The following is a 16,450-nucleotide window of genomic DNA, read 5'->3' as shown; positions in this document are numbered from 1 at the left end:
AAATTTGACACACGTTTTAAGAATCATCCACAGTAAAAGGAGATAAACTGTGGCCCAGTTTCTAGATTTCTCTGCAGGATAACAGTTTCATAACCCAAGGGTTCTTAACATGGATGCTCTATTGATCAAGTCCTTTCAAATGAGGTAAATTATACTAAGTCAAAATATAAACACACGAAAACACCAACCTCACTCAGCCGCCCAGGGGACGACTAGGGCTAACGGATGAGAGTCAGTAAGTCGATCTGAGGCAGCTGAAAGCTAAGAAAGAAAAAAATGTATGAAGTTCATGTGTCTGATCCCCGAGCACACTGATCCAAAGAGCAGAGACAGGCGGAGGAAAAGAGGAAGGAGGACATTGAAGGCGGACGTGAGGGCTGGAAAGCGGGAGAGATGCGGCGGGAGTGGAGGTGTTTGAGAGCGGTTTTGAAGTGGAGGAGGAATGAGAAAAGTTTTGAAGGGAGGAGTAGTGTGATGCAGGAGAAAACAAAAACACGTCCGGAACCTCATCAGCGCTGCCGTGCAACTGTCGTTACTGATATTACAGAATATGGTTATATAAGTGGCTTAGCTTCTGAGCTGCCGCAGTTTCTTCCAAAATGGCAGATTACAGTACTGTTGTGTGACAAATTGTATATTTTTTTTTATAAATGAAGCGGAGTACAAAATCTGTAAATGAATATGCAGGCTGTTCAACAAGTGGCTTAATTAGACATGCAGGCTTCCATCCCAAAATCCCAATGCGGAGCAGCATTCAACAGGTTGTGCAGAACGACTAAACATGGACTCAATGTATAAGAAATCCTGGTTAAAATAAAGTAAATCAATAAATATTAATACTTTTTTTTTCAATTACACAATTAGAATCATATTTTGTCCCTGAAATATTTCAGAATAAAATCCTTAACAGCGTTAACAGGTGAACGGATTGCCGGACATGAAAAGCAGTCCGCTCAGGCAGGCAGTTTGATCCGGGCGATGGACTCAAGAGGTGCCAAAATAAACCTGTGAACTGACAAAGGCGGGGCAAACGGGGAGGAGAGAGGGGGCACCTAATGGAAAAGGTGGCTAGGTGGTAGGAAAAGGTGAAAGGTGAAACCGATTGAGGACAACAGAGGAAGTAATGGATTCCTCTGAGGCTGCTGCAGGTTTTGGAAAGCAATCATCTTGAGGATCTCCTCTTCTTTCACAAACAGCATCCTCTCTGTTGCCAATTATAACATCACCGGAACCTAAACTCCCCCCCCCCTCCCCACCATCATGTTTCTGTCTCCCATTTAACCTCCTTCCCTCTTTTCTCTCCTCCCTCCCCTTGATGTGTTGAATCTTATAAGACCCATTTGCCTTCATACCACAACACGCACTCTATCAGCGGGTCGGTTCGTTGACTTGCTTGTACAGCTCATGCTGCCCACCCTCCCCACACACACACACACACATCTCTTCTGTGTGTTTGTCACGCCGGCCTTCCCCTGTTTTAATTGGTGCTCGTTAGAGAGAGAAAAAAATGATGTTTTTGCTACATTTTCACCAAAATATCCAGGAGGGGAATCAGGCTATGAACATGTTAATTGATAGTGGATAAAGGAAAGCACTGGCAATTAGTGCAGGCTGACAGATAAGCAAGGCACTGCACCGGAGACTTTGATGACTACAAGAACTCTACACACACACACACACAAGCACATACCTTATGTACACGTTCTGGTTTGCAAGCAGGGCCAGTGTAGACATGAACCACTATTTGATTCAAACTAAGCAGGAAGTGAGACTGCAAACGGAGAGTCGTGTTTTTAGTTTGCATCAACGCAAACACACACACGCACACACGGATTCAGATGCAGAATAGACAAACATTCATATCAGCCGACACACAGATACAGACAGAAAAATGTGTTGCTGGGGTTATCTACTGGTTTGGAGAAAACATCATTATGCTGCTGCATCTCCCTCTCTTTGTTTCTCTACACTGTTGTGGAAACGCTGCGGCCCAGAGAGTTGAATTGCTTTTGTTTTTGGATGATATGATCTGTAGATGTAGTCTACGCGTGCTGTGTAGAACTTCACTGGGTTTCTGAGGCAGTTAAAGACAGATATTTGATCTGATGTTTATGTATTTCTTCTTTTTTACATAAACACAAAAAGATAAACAAGTATCTTTAGCAGGGGTTGGCCCCGAGGCTGGATTATCAACTAGGCAAAGCAGCCAACTGCCCATGTGTTGATGTGCATCTATGCGCATCCCTAAATCAACTGACCCAGACCTTAAGGAGCCTGAAAAGCCACAGGTTCGTTGTTCTCAATTGACTGCAAGTAATTTGACTTTTGAAGCAATTTTGTACCAGTAAAGTACAATATCGACAAAGGCGGTATTAGTGGCTAATCCAAAGGTTAACTTTTTTCTCTTGACATTCCTCGATGGATGGATTTAGCTCAGTTGCCATTAAGATGGTTCAGTCGTTATTACATCACCCAAGTCACCTCTCATTACGTTATCAAAAGTCCAGGTCACATGAAATAAACCATCTCTTTTAAAAGGCCAAGCGATGTGGAAGAAAGGCAGATGGTAGGAATTTTTAGGCAGACTTCTGTTTCCATCGGTTAAAAACGGACCTTCAAGCTCTGAAAGTGTTAAGTTTTCTTTCTGATTTTCATTAACTAATGTTTGTTTTTGAAACACTGAATACATCAGCACCATCATTTTGATGACTCCTGCTCAATTTTCACCATTTGTTCTAATGTTTCTTCTCTTCTTATTGTCTTTCCCTCTCCCTTTGGCTCCTCTCTCCTCCTCCTCGTCTTTAGGTGAGCCTGCAGTGGCCAGAGAGAATAACTGTCTGAATGCTGCCAAGGCCTGCAACCTCAATGACACATGTAAGAAGTACCGCTCAGCCTACATCAGCCCCTGCACCAGCCGCGTCTCCACCGCTGAAGTCTGCAACAAGAGGAAGTGCCACAAGGCCCTGCGGCAGTTCTTTGACAAGGCAAGACACCTCTGACACAAGATCCTAAAGAAGAAGGAAAAAAACACATAAAGCACACACACTGGGGGTTTTCCAAACGACTGATATCTGATAAAAGCCGAATGTCTATCACAAAGGACCTGCTTCAAAAGGAAGAATGATTTTGAAGTATTTGAGTTAGAAGAGGAGTCAAAAATCACAATAAATAATCATGCAGGCCTTTTTGTGCAGGGTTTGCTTTTCTATCGCCAAGCTTTGACTCTGATTCAGTCATCAAACACAAAAGTTGTTTTTGCTGTCCGTCCTATATTGTAAAGAAAATGATGTGAGACATTGTAATTACAACCCAGCTCCCACGATGTCCCTTTGTAATAACTTAACTGGGATCTCTTCCATTAAGCAACAACATGAATCAAAAGAAAACTACAAAGAATGCATGACATTGTTAATCTTGTTGTGATTGTGTTTCATTTTCATTTTCAAACTTTGTGTGAACAGCCTTAAGCTTCAAGTTTTCTTTGTGTTGGAGATAAAACTAGATGACATTCTTCTATTGAAGCCAACGTGTGTCATTAAACTCTAATATCAGAATTTATTGATGTTGTTATACAATTGCCACTGTGGGTGGTCAACAAAGAAAAAACATCAACAGAAAATCTAAGGGAAAGAAGTGTTTCTGATTGGCAAAGAAAAATGACCAAAACGAGATTAAAAAGGAGGTCTTGCATTTGGCTGGTACGGTTAACGTTGTGTTGTCTTGTGCCACACAGGTTCCTCCGAAGCACAGCTACGGCATGCTGTACTGCTCGTGCCCGATTAGCGACCAGACAGCATGTTCTGAACGCAGGCGTCAGACCATCGTCCCCGTCTGCGCGTACGAAGAAAAACAGAAACCCAACTGTCTCGAACTGCAGGCCTCTTGCAAGACCAACTACATCTGCAGGTGGGAAATTTTTTATATTTTCTGTATGTTATTTTATTGTATTCTGAGGGCATTAGACAATAAAAAAAGATATGATTGGAAATTAGGGAACAGAGAGATGGAGAATGACGCTAAACGAATGTACAAGGTGCAAACTGTGGACGCTATGGTTTATGATTGACAACCTAACCCACAGATCTATAAGAAACCAGCACTATACTGAAAAGTAAAAGGAAACACACTTTGTATGAAGCGCATCGAAACCAAGCGGCAACCTCGGGTTTTGCAAAATGAAGCCAACGCAGAAGTGCACTAAACTGCAGTTCCTCAAATGGCCGCTTGAGGCTGGCTCCAAATGTGAGTCAGTCCCTGCAGCCCCCCAAACATGGTACAATGTTTACAGCAGGAATAAACATGTTTACAGCCTGGGACAAAAAAAACATTTAAGCTAATATTCCCGATCATGACAATTGCACGGAGGGTGAATTTTGTATATATCTCACCCGTTTAAATTAGGCTGGGTTAACCTTAATATTTTTACCCAAATATAAGGCGAGTCCCCATAATGAGACCGTGTCCCCACATTGTACAAGTACACACAGGCACGAAACGTGCCCCTTGGACACCTCTTTACATTGTGTAGTCACTGTAGTGACCATCGCCAGCAGAAAGAAATCGCCTCAAGGCTCAGATTCACACACGGAAAAGAGCGGTTCAGTGATTGACACCTGACATCACCTTCACTGAAGTGTGTGTGTGTGTGTGTGTGTGTGTGTGTGTGTGTGTGTGTGTGTGTGTGTGTGTGTGTGTGTGTGTGTGTGTGTGTGTGTGTGTGTGTGTGTGTGTGTGTGTGTGTGTGTGTGTGTGTGTGTGTGTTCATGCAGTCTCTAGAGCCCACAGCCAGTAGTCTTGTGGCTTTCTGGGATTAAATGGAAGCATTAGACATCATAAGTGAGCTCCATTTGGACCATGGCCTCAGGTCTCCCTCCCCCTCTCCTCACCCTCCTGCCTCTACTTAACAGCAAGCAGCATGACAGCAGTAAATTCATACTGCAAGTTTCTATCCGTCCGTCCATCTCTGTCTTTTTTTCTCCTTTTCTTTTTTTCATTCCGTTGCGCTGTCTATCCGTCAGACATACGCTCAGGGCTGAACAACAGGTCTCACTGCGGCACAGCTTCCTCCCAGACTATTTGTCAGTTAGCACAGATAGATTAAAGCCGTGCATTTCCAACCAGCTCCCTCACCATATGTCAGGTGTAGCATACTGCCTGCTCTGACAACTCTCACACTGCGCTCTGCGCCCGGATCGGTGTGATTAGACAGAGCACACTGTGAGTGCACGTATATGTGAGTGTGTGTTGCGTCCACACATCCTGGTGGCTGGTTGTCACTGTGACAGTCAGGTAAACACAGGATTCTGCTCTCCTTGTTTCTCAAATGCGAAACCAAAAAGTGAGTTTTTGGTGCCATGTTGCACAGTCAGTGACAGTTTCTCACCAGTCTGAAATGCTTAATGTGAATATGTATAAAGACAGAACACCTGTGTTCCTGTTATTTAAATCAAGGACAATGTTTTATTCATTTATTTTAATATTTTGTATTATTTTTTAGATTTATGTTAATACTTTTATATTGATCATCTTATTATTATTATCATTTCATTGTACTACGTTGGCCTTATTTGAGTAGTTTAGGCCTCCTTATTCCCATTGGTCCTAAAAACATTTTGCTCATCCACTGTTATAATGTTTATATTGCTAAAAGGAATGATGCAACATATCACTTTTCCATAAAGATGTTGCATGTGAAAAGTGACATTAGAAGGCTTTGTTTTGTGTCAAAGTACACACTCAATCTCACCTAAAATGGCGAATTCCTTTGGAATCCAAACTCCATTTCAATTTCACGTGCCACTGCACCTGTGCCAAAAGTGTAAACAAACATTTGTGAAGGCAGTAAATGAAACAGAACAGACTTGGTGGGGAATTTGCCTTCAGCCTCATTCATTCCAGGATATTAGAGCCGCCGCAGCGGCATGCGTAAGAGGGCCATCTTACTCCACTGGAGGCAGACATTAAGAAGGCTAATTGCATCGAGAGAAATTACTTTGAGCCGCCGCGCATGTGGACCTGCCATTTTGCTGCACATTCCAATCACATTGGCCATCTGAATTTGTCATATAAAATCTGTTGGAGCCTACAATCATGTCTGGCTCTGAAATAAGTTTGGATCTGTTTGTGTTGCAGGTCACGACTGGCTGACTTCTTTGTCAACTGCCAGCCGGAGCCTCGCTCGCTGTCGGGCTGCCTGAAGGAGAACTACGCAGACTGCCTGCTCTCGTACTCGGGTCTGATTGGTGAGCACGCTTCATCGTTATTGGTCGGCCTAGTCTCAGCATTCCACTCTGTGGATTGTTGTTGATTTTCTTTAATTAATGATGTCTTTAAAGGATATTTTTTTCTCACAAATTGGATCGTATTTTTGTTATTTCTTGCTTATGACAATGTTGCACTAACCAAAGTAAACGCTGAAATCTGGGTACACACAGTTGATAGCCAAAATAAGTTTAAATAAATAAAAGGTAATGTCCTGATTGAAATGGATTCATTCATTAAGCAAAAACAAAACACCACAGATGATCTCCAAGGAAGTCTTCGTTAAGATGTATCAGCTTGGAATGATCGAAACCTCTAGAGTGCAGACGAGATCCCACCAAGGTAACTAAGCTAAAATTGTAGCGAGAAAATTAACTGCCGTGATTTTGGAAACGCTGCAACATCACTTCCAAGTCTGACAAAATGAGCAGTCAAGTTGTAGACTATTTATTTAACTACTTTATTTGGGGGTAGAACTTGAAGTGAGTGCTCTTCGAAATTGTGGTAGTAATCTCTTATGGAACGGAAAACCTGCATAAGTACAGCAGGTCAAAGGAGAAGCAGGAAGTGAGTCCGTAACGGTGATGATGACTGTTTGCAATGAACATTTTGAGTCATAGTCCTTTGCCTCCATTATAGTTCGTCTAATCTGGAGGTTTGTATACAAACTGTTTGCTCATCTTACTGCGCAGGTATCTTAAACTGGCCCGCTTTTGTTTTCAGATCTCAGCAATAAACTTGGTGAAAACAATGTTGTAATCAACGGACATGATGGACAAAACTCCAAATCAATTTAATCTAACTCCAGGTGTAATAATCCCAGTCTCAATCAATATTTTGACCTTCCAAACCGTCCTCACAACCCATTGTGTCCTGGATTGCACTGTCCACATGGCGGCAATTCATTCTGCTTACTGCAAAACCAAAAAAGGCCTGTTTTGGGAGCGCAGCCAGCACCAGAGAACCATCCATTGGTGGAGTGAGAAATCACTGACTGAAGCTATTTACTCTCGCTCGCATGGAGGAAGCCTATTCCTCATTCCGGCTTCCTGCAGAAACTCCACCACACTGCGTTACTCGTGTACCAGGAGAAATAAATGTAAACGAGGAGTTAACTTTGTTATTATTGCATTCATCTTTTAACACAGAAGGAGGGATGATAACTTGAGTCCTAAAGGGTTTTGATATCCTTTTTTATTTCTTGGCAGTCAGCAGCATATTGGGATTCTCGACTATAATTTAGAGAGAATCCTCGTCTGGAGATCAAATTTCTAACTCGAACAAAGACCGAATGAATTGTTTCATCCACCTGCTGCAGGTACCGTGATGACCCCCAACTACCTGCGCTTGGCCAAAATCAGCGTCTCACCCTTCTGCGACTGCAGCAACAGCGGCAACAACAAGGACGAGTGTGACAAGTTCACCGAGTTTTTCACCGAGAACACCTGCCTCCGTAAGTTAACCCTCTGCCCGGCCGCTGTCGGACCAGCTGCTCACTGTTCTGTTCTATTCTACTCTTTTCTATTCTACTTTAGTCTTTTTCCGTTTCGGTTCACTCTCTGTTTCCATCCATCCGCTCGGCTCTGCTCCTCTTTTATCCTCTCTTTTCTTCTCTTGTCTCTCCTTCTCTCGCTCTCTCCTTCTAACCAAATATATCCCTCTGCCGTGCTTGCATTGTTATCCCTCTGCATTATAGAGGAACCAGTCACATTGCACCACGCTGTCGGAATGTGTGTGTGTGTGTGTGTGTGTGTTCGTTTGTGTGTGTGCCCAAAAGCTGTAGCAGGACTCCTGCTCCAGATCTTTGACAGAAAGCGGCTTTTTCATCCAGCCCTCTTACACAACCACTTTAATTAACAACCCACCTCAAACACACACACACACACACACACAGTCTTTCTCTACCCCCCCCCCCCCCCCACACACACACACACATATACATACCCATTACCAGCCAAGATGCATAAGTTGCAGGATATTTTTAGCGCACTGTGGAGATAAGAGCCAGATTTATCGTGTGTTTCGCTGTAATCAGAGCTAATTCTGCACCTTTTGCTTTGGCCGTACACTCAGTGTCAGTCAGCCAGCTGCTTTCCTCCACAACACAGTTTAAGTGTAATGTGATTCCTCATTGATTACTGTACGGAGGTCAGAACACAGGGCCACGGAGAGAGTGTCTTGCTCGACAACACCCGAGCTGGATGAATGTTTGTAATCACTTACCCTTGGTTGAAGGATTCTAGTAGACTACTTGATTGGATGGCAACAGACTCGGTACGACGTCTTTCTCATTGTTACAATGAGGAAAATTAATCCTTTTTAAATGATGAGAACTGTGTCCATCCTCAAGGATTAGCTCACCAAAACAAAAAGTGATCCTAACTTGGATTGTCATATTCATAATAGGGATAGAAAGGGATGAAGGAATTGTCAATAAACAGATTATTGGCAATGATTGCAACTAGAATTTCATGTGAAAGTGCGCCTATTGTCTCTGGCTGAATTACAAAGTGTGGTAGGAAGGGTTGGTTTAAAATGGCCGATGTTGATGAAATAGCTGGATGTGTTTAGCGGTTGAGGCCACCAGATCTCGAGTGTTCTTCTTCTTTTTATCAGCCAAAAACAACTGCACGCAGATGGAAGACCTTTTATATTCATCCAGCGCTTAGTTATGACTTCATTTAGTCCAAATGGGATTCAGCTGTCTGCTTACTGTTCTTTCTTGTAGCCGGTTTTCTCTCCTCAACCAAAGATCACATGTGAGAAAAAGAAAAGTCCCTCTCTCACACTCTGCAGCAGTGAGCAGACTCGTCGAAAGCTGAACCCAAATAGATTCAATAAGGGATTTGAAGGGATTTTGGTTTCATAAAAATGATTGAACCCCAGTCCTAGTGGAAGTAGTAACAGAACCGTAGATTTGCTGTTGTTGCTTAAATTAAACCCTAACGGGTTGGGACAACGCTTTTTCACGTGTGTAAATGGAAACCTGAAGGGAAAGTACAATATGTAGAACCACGCTAGGTGATGTGCTTTGTTGTTTTGACATCTCATCCAGTTGTAATTGTGTCTTGAGGTGAAAGCCTCATATCATATATGTAAATATGACATTCAATTGATGAAGCAATCAGCCGCAAGACACCTGTATCAATCAGCCAATCGGTCGATAGGTTCCTGAGTAGGGTGTATGCGCTGGAAAATGGCGTGCGTTCAGCATAATGAGTCATACTCTCAATGAGGTGAGTGAGTTTCTGCTGGTGGTTCAGAATGACAGTTACCAGATAACAAACTCTTCTCTCTTTCACTCACTCATTTGTCCTCTCCTCCTCTATTATCGCTTTTTATTTTTCCTCCCTCTTGTTTTCTCTGCTCTGTTGTCTTTTCACCAGTCAGGGTTAACGAGGTTGGTCTGCAGCAGATAATAAGGGCTGCTACAGTCAGTGTGTGTGTGTGTGTGATTGAGCCTGCGTGTGTGCATCTTTGTGTGTTTCTCAGTACGCGTATTTGTGAGATGTGCATGTCTTTGCTTCTGCATGTTCCGCACAATTATATACGTGTGTGTTCCAGTGTGTCAACGTGAGATTTGCAATATCAGCGTGTGTTAATGTGGGTTAAAACAGGCTCTCTCTCTATATATATTATTTGCTTTCATTCACTGTGGGGAGCCAAGCGACGGGCAAAGTGGAGGAACGCACTTCCTCTGAATTTTCAGTATTATTCTCAGCTCTGTATTCTCTCTCTCTCTCTCTCTCTCTCTCTCTCTCTCTCTCTCTCTCTCTCTCTCTCTCTCTCTCTCTCTCCCTTTACTGCTTACTCATTTTACCATTACAACCCCTTCCTTCCCCTTGTACTTGTTCTCCCCGCTCGTGCTTCACCTCGCTTCTTTCGGCTCGTCCCGTCTCTCTGTCTCCATGTCCTCCTTTCATACCCTCCTTCTATGCGCTCTAATTAAGCTTGCTCAGCAGTAACTGGAACTGACAACTCTGAAGATCCTGACACACGCCGGTTACAGGGTCATGACTAGAGAGAAACTACGAGAGGGAACGAGCGAGAAGAGACAGAAAGAGAGAATATGGAAGGACTGAGAGAGAGAGAGAGGACTTTCTGTGATACTTATACTGCACTTTGGATGCTGTATTATCCAGAGATGGGAGATAATTGCCTGGGATGAATGCTCTGCTCTTATATGTATACTGTGACAGACACCTATCACCTCATGTCACATGTGTATTAGCTATGACAAAGTCAAGCAAAATGACAAAATGACCCGTTTCGGGAATACGTACTGAATATGCAAAGGTGACACCATCCCACGTGATGTAATTCTAGTATTACAGCGAACCTCGTACATGTAAAGTGAGATAAAGTGTAGACATCAGTGAGGGGCGAACCCATACTTCCCACACACATATCTGCTGCAGCGGGAAGATGATATCATGTTCGTTCAAATGTGCTGTTTGCTTTTGTGAAGGTGAAATGAATTTGGTTTAATGCTTGAAAAAAACCCTCTTGTGTGTGTGTGTGTGTGTGTGTGTGTGTGTGTGTGTGTGTGTGTGTGTGTGTGTGTGTGTGTGTGTGTGTGTGTGTGTGTGTGTGTGTGTACTTTTATCTTCCTGAGGACCAGTTTTTAGACCTTGAAAGTAAGTGGGGGATATTTTTGGAAAGTACGGACATTTGTTGTGATCATCACTCCTTAAAAAGGGCTGTTTGATGGTTGAGACTTTCTTTTTAGGGTTTAGAATAAGGACAAATAACGGCAGTTTTTTTACAAGGTGATACTCACCTACTGTGGTTTCAGATCAAGTGTGCTGATGTCATCCGTTCCCGGAATCGGTGATCGGCTGTAGAAGCAAGCAGCCTTTCCCAGGAGAGCTTTCACTTAAAATAATGAGACTAAGGGCTTTTTACCATTTCACAGTTTGCATGCTCAACTCCTTTCCTCGCCTCCTCTCCTCGTCTTAGTCCCGCCCACAGGAGATACGAGCAGAGGGGGAGGGTTTGCGAGAAGAGATGAGTCAAGTTAACAAGCATTTAACAAAATGAGACATGCCTCTGAGCCGTCGTTTAAGAGCGACGTCAATTAAATATGACATATACGGTCATAACAATTTGGAGAGGACAATGAATCTATGAATCCAGAGATGTCAGACGGTGTCTAAGTTTTAATTTATATTTACAAAAAAAAGATATCAAATAAGCAGACATGTATGTCTGACATCCTGAGACTTCATTTGAGATGCTAACAGTTTTTCACACACAGTCACTGTGATGTGAGTATAATTGAGCCTTAGGTGAGGAGACAGAGGAGCCAGGGAAGAGTCCATCAACACTGACAATATGCTCATCAGCCTTCTGCTGTCTCGGCACAAAGCTGCCAGCTACACACTCACATGCTCACACACACATAAGCAACAATTAAACATGCACACTCATGGGCAAAGTCGCACGTATCAGGGCTGCAGGATATTGACAAAAATGACTTATTTTGTGCTGATTAGTGCATCTCAGATACGAACGCCAGCTTTTTACCATTCATTTATTTTACTAGTAAATGAAAGTGGCATTGTTGAGTTTGAAGAAAATGATTTGTTCCAAATGTCAGTTTATTTCAGACGGGCTCGTCCCATTATATGTGCTGCTCTAATCCCTTCCAACAGTCCACACATACACAAAACCAACATATATGAATTGAACTAATAACCAATAAAATACCAATGCATAATTTTATTATTTCTCTTCAGTCATCACAAATGTATGTTTGTTATATTTACTTCTTTGTCAGAGAGAGAGAGAGAGAGAGAGAGAGACTTTCCATCTTTTGGGATGTCTGGTCTCACCAGAGGCAAATCCAGCACAGCAGATGAAGTCAGGGAGTGTCCGGATCTACTTAGTTCAAGATTAATAGTCACGTTTATTAAATGTGCAGAGTGGAACTAACTCAAAGGTTCTTTTGAGGGCAGGCTATGTTTTAGCGGAAGGGAAGGAACCGAAAGAGAAGAGACCACGCTGCCCACAGTCACTCTGAACAACACGTGTTTCAGTCAGTCCACGACAAATGTGTCAACACGCACGTACACGTTGGGAGTGAGACCGGGTCGGAATGACGAACAGCACCACAGCTGTGGAGCACAACAACAGACACTTTTCAACTGTTTTCTTATTCTTATTATTTAAATCATTGTCTTAATTTCTTACTCTGCACAACGTACAGCAGTAACTGGTCATCACTATCCATTTTTCGGGGCTCCGACACAGCTGGAGCACGCAGCGCGTGCTTGGCACCACTGTTTGCAGAACTGATGCTCACAACCTTATCATCATTATCATCATAGTTACCGTTCTTGGTGTGGACGGCCCGCACACTCTGACCTGCTGAGATGCAAAGCACACCCTGATAATCCTCCGGTGCCGTTTTGCTTCAGGAAATATCTGGATCTCGGTCAGCAGGAATTAGGGAATGCTGCCATGGGTGCGTTTAGAAAAGATAGGGAGACCGGGGAAGGTCTCATTTTGGAGACATACCTGCTGTTAATCATCGTTCACAGTTTTCTAAAGTCTGCAGGATGATGGTTGCCAGCCCTGCAGCAGTGCTCCATTAGACCTGCAGTGCAACCGCTGCTGTTTGTAACTTTTTGCAGTTTTGTTTCAAGTCTGTTTTGTGACTTCCCGGCCAGGAGTCTCTTGGCGATGAGATTGAAGAGATGTTAAATCTCATTGTGAATATCTTGGTAAAATACATAAAAAGATGCTGTAAGGTGCCACAGTGTGGACTTGAGTCAGCACATTTTACCCGACTTCAGACTCACAAAATCCAAAGAGACTCACAACTTACCTGTTACTCAGCAAGAGGTTACGCCAAAAACAACAGCAAGAATGACTCGTATGAGTGTTTTCTGATCTACTGACTCTCTGTTTCGGGCCTGTTTGTGTTTGGGAGAAATATTGTCTCCATGAATTAAAGAAACAAACGTTGAACGTCGACTTGAAAGACTTCATGTCCTCCGGCTGGTGCCAACGTCATATTCAGAGATACAGCAGTTATTCAGACAGGTGCTCAAATCATACATAAAAGCCAACATCACTTGTTGTGATTCACACTTGAATGGATGCTTTGAATTCAATAGCAGGAGTTGTTTAAGGTGTTTGGAGTATTTGTGCAGAGAGAGAGGAACAGAAACCAATGAACAATGAAAGCTGCCGTTATGTATGAAAAGATCTTTTTTATTTTGATATGAGACAAATTACAGCTTGTGATGGTACGTTTTTATCTCGTGATTGATTGTTAAATTAATTTGCATTAGCTTATTTTGAATACATGTGGAACACGACCACATCTCTGAATGGTTGGTCAGTATTATTTATGTTCATTTGACGATATATATATATTTACTGTTAGGAATACGCTGAAAAACAATCAGCTAATCCACCATCTAATGTGAATATATGCTGTACATCGTGTAGACTTACTCATGTGTCTTTGCACACGTATATTACATATTTCAGTGGGGTTAAAGAGCCGTTATGCAGATCAGCTCTTCTTTCCTTCACGTCAGAATCAGGGTCATAATTCACTGTTGGGGGGGAAGAATATCATTAGGTTGAAACAGCAGCTCTGTAAAGCTCAGCTTTCCTCTGATGTGTCTTTTACATCAAAGCCATAGAACGCTATTAATAGGGCCACTAATGGACTCTAATGGTAAATGGCCACCTCAGCACTCAGGTTTTTGACTGTGTGGTGAATTTATAATGGGGGGGGGAAGTGATAACAAAACTTAAGTACCTTCTAACTCGCCTTTAATTGTGGTTTAGGCCGGTGCGATATGAAGCTTTATGCTAACGTGGGGACCAACAAGCGCGTGATTCATGATAAGATCCAGCTTTTCACTCGTCAGGTGAAGTGTTTGGAGCATTTAATACGAGTAAAACATTACGTTAACATCGTAGTCAGGATAAACTTGTTGGTTTAAATCACCACCGGTTGAACGGATAGTTAACCTCCAGCAACGTTATTGCTATCCAAGCATTAGTTTGTTTGCTTTGATTATCTACTGCCTTGCTTTATGTCCACCACTAACCTGCACACCAAACGTATTTGTCGATCACAGCTATAAAGTCCGTCCCTCACGTTCCCTGTGCAGGTAATGCCATCCAGGCCTTCGGGAATGGGACGGATGTGGGAGTGTGGCAGCCGATGTCCCCTGTCCAGACCACCACCTCCACCACCACCCCCTACCAGAGGAACCGAGAACGCAACCCCAACACCATCGACAACAACATCAACACAGACCCTGGCATCTACCACTTCTGTGGCAGCCTTCAGGTTAGAAACACACACACACACACACACACACACACACACACACACACACACACACACACACACACACACTCACGCACAAGCTGGTTTTGGATTCAGAGGCCGACTGTGTTCAGCGGCTCAAGGTTTCCAGTCAGTCTGGGACAAATCTGATCCCATAACATCAAAACATTTCAAAACATGTTTTTTGTCTGCTAGAATAAAAGGTTTTATGGACGAAGGTTCTGAATCACGTATGCTCTTTATCTCACCTGCAGATCTTTGTATCCGTCTCTCTATCCATATGTCTGCTCATCTGCTGCTGCGCTCTCTTTCTGTTACCTCGCTGCCTCTTCACTCTCTTTTTACTTTCAGACTGGCTCCATTATTGTCATAATACCAAATTGATCAGGTTAAAAAAGCAAATAAAGTGTTTTTTCATACTGCAAACTCAAGTAATTTGTGTGCTTAAAACCATACAAAAGCATAGAAAGCAGTTTACAGCAAAGAACCGTGTAGGTGGAGAAAGTGAAACATTTAGCAGCTAAAGAGTCTGTTTCTCGGGTGCTGGTTGATACCAAACCATAAAAGGAGAATGTTGGACTTGTGACGATGAGATGATAATTAGTTAGCTGTTGACTGTTATTCATAACATTGAGCCATGACAGTTTAATGTGACAGTGGCATAGCTGGGATGCATGACTCTCTACTGTCTGGTGGTCAAAAATCACCACTGAAATAATAAAGAAAACAACAATTTAACAATTGATAACACCAGCAAGGAGGACACTGCTGTTGTAACTTTTCCAAAATAGTTTGTTTGTATCATTATAGCTGCTAAAATGGTTCCAAATTATACTCTACTATAGGTTTTCCTGCAGGGCCAGCAGTATCTCACTGCAGCAAATCATTTTGCGGAAGTATTGGTACATAAAATACGACTGCGTGTTGTGCTTGTGGTCTCCTTCACCCTCGTCCGTCCGGCTGTTGACACACTCCTGTGTATTGATCCATCTGTACACCTGTGTGTGTGTGTGCCAGCCCCATTGTGCCTGATGAGGCACTGGACGTTGGAGCAGCCACTCCTGCTCCACAGGAACAACAGTTATCCGGCTGATGAAACTGGGGGATCACAAGCAGCAATCCTGAGCACCGGTGATGGGCTCCCCCTGGGTCAGGGAGGAAGTGTGGATAATACTGTCATTACCAGCAGAGCGATGACAGCGACTGAGAGCTATTTCACATATAATAACACTGCAACCCGACGAAGCGTCATGAAATCACACAAAGTTATTGTTTACCCGTGGTAACAGAAAATCCTGCAGCAATTTCAAACTGGAATCCACATTAATCATTAACTACATTCTTCTTTAAAAAACACAGCTTCATGTTGCTGTTGTGTTTATGATGCTCCACACTGCCAACACGGTATTGTTTATATTGTGGCTTAAAATCCCCAGTTTTCCCCTGAAAATGTTTAAACAGCAGCAGTTTGTGTGTTTCTTAACTACTCAGAAATAACAAATACCTTTATTCACTTTTGAAAATACAGTTTTTGATTGTTTTGGCACTTTGGGGGCAGTAGAACAAGACGTAAACAGTGTTGACTTAGTATCACTGTATTCAATTGTTATGCCAAATGTCAGTAGACAGTTGCTTATTTACATCTCCAGAAGACATAAGCATTCACGACTCTTAATTTAATACACACTTCTTTTACCTCTGTTTTGGTCTCCACCATCTCCTAAAGGTAATACCTGGCTCTTTAGCACCACTCTGTTCACAAGCTAGTGGCTAACCTTAGTTCACATGCAGTTTGGTGCTCTGTCTGTCAGCTTTTACACTGAAAGCAGCTCCATGATATTGCTGTAAACGGGCTTGATCAGAGTGGTGAGA

At 42.8% G+C, this 16,450-nt stretch overlaps 1 protein-coding gene across 1 annotated transcript in view; it reads left to right on the top strand.

The window, feature by feature from the left end:
- gfra1a (gdnf family receptor alpha 1a) overlaps positions 1-16,450 on the top strand; it is a gene marked incomplete at both ends in the record, with an annotated part of 77,503 nt that overhangs the window by 54,948 nt on the left and 6,105 nt on the right. Inside the window, 5 exons of the mRNA XM_079168847.1 lie at positions 2,806-2,984; positions 3,734-3,906; positions 6,133-6,242; positions 7,580-7,714; positions 14,397-14,578. Coding sequence (XP_079024973.1) covers positions 2,806-2,984; positions 3,734-3,906; positions 6,133-6,242; positions 7,580-7,714; positions 14,397-14,578 — 779 coding nt within the window. The remainder of the gene's footprint in view (positions 1-2,805; positions 2,985-3,733; positions 3,907-6,132; positions 6,243-7,579; positions 7,715-14,396; positions 14,579-16,450) is intronic.

This window comes from Pholis gunnellus, assembly GCF_910591455.1.
Source record: "Pholis gunnellus genome assembly, chromosome: 11".
Lineage (NCBI taxonomy): Eukaryota > Metazoa > Chordata > Actinopteri > Perciformes > Pholidae > Pholis > Pholis gunnellus.
The sequence above is the reverse complement of the archived record's forward strand: the minus strand, read 5'-3'. Positions and strand labels throughout refer to the sequence as shown.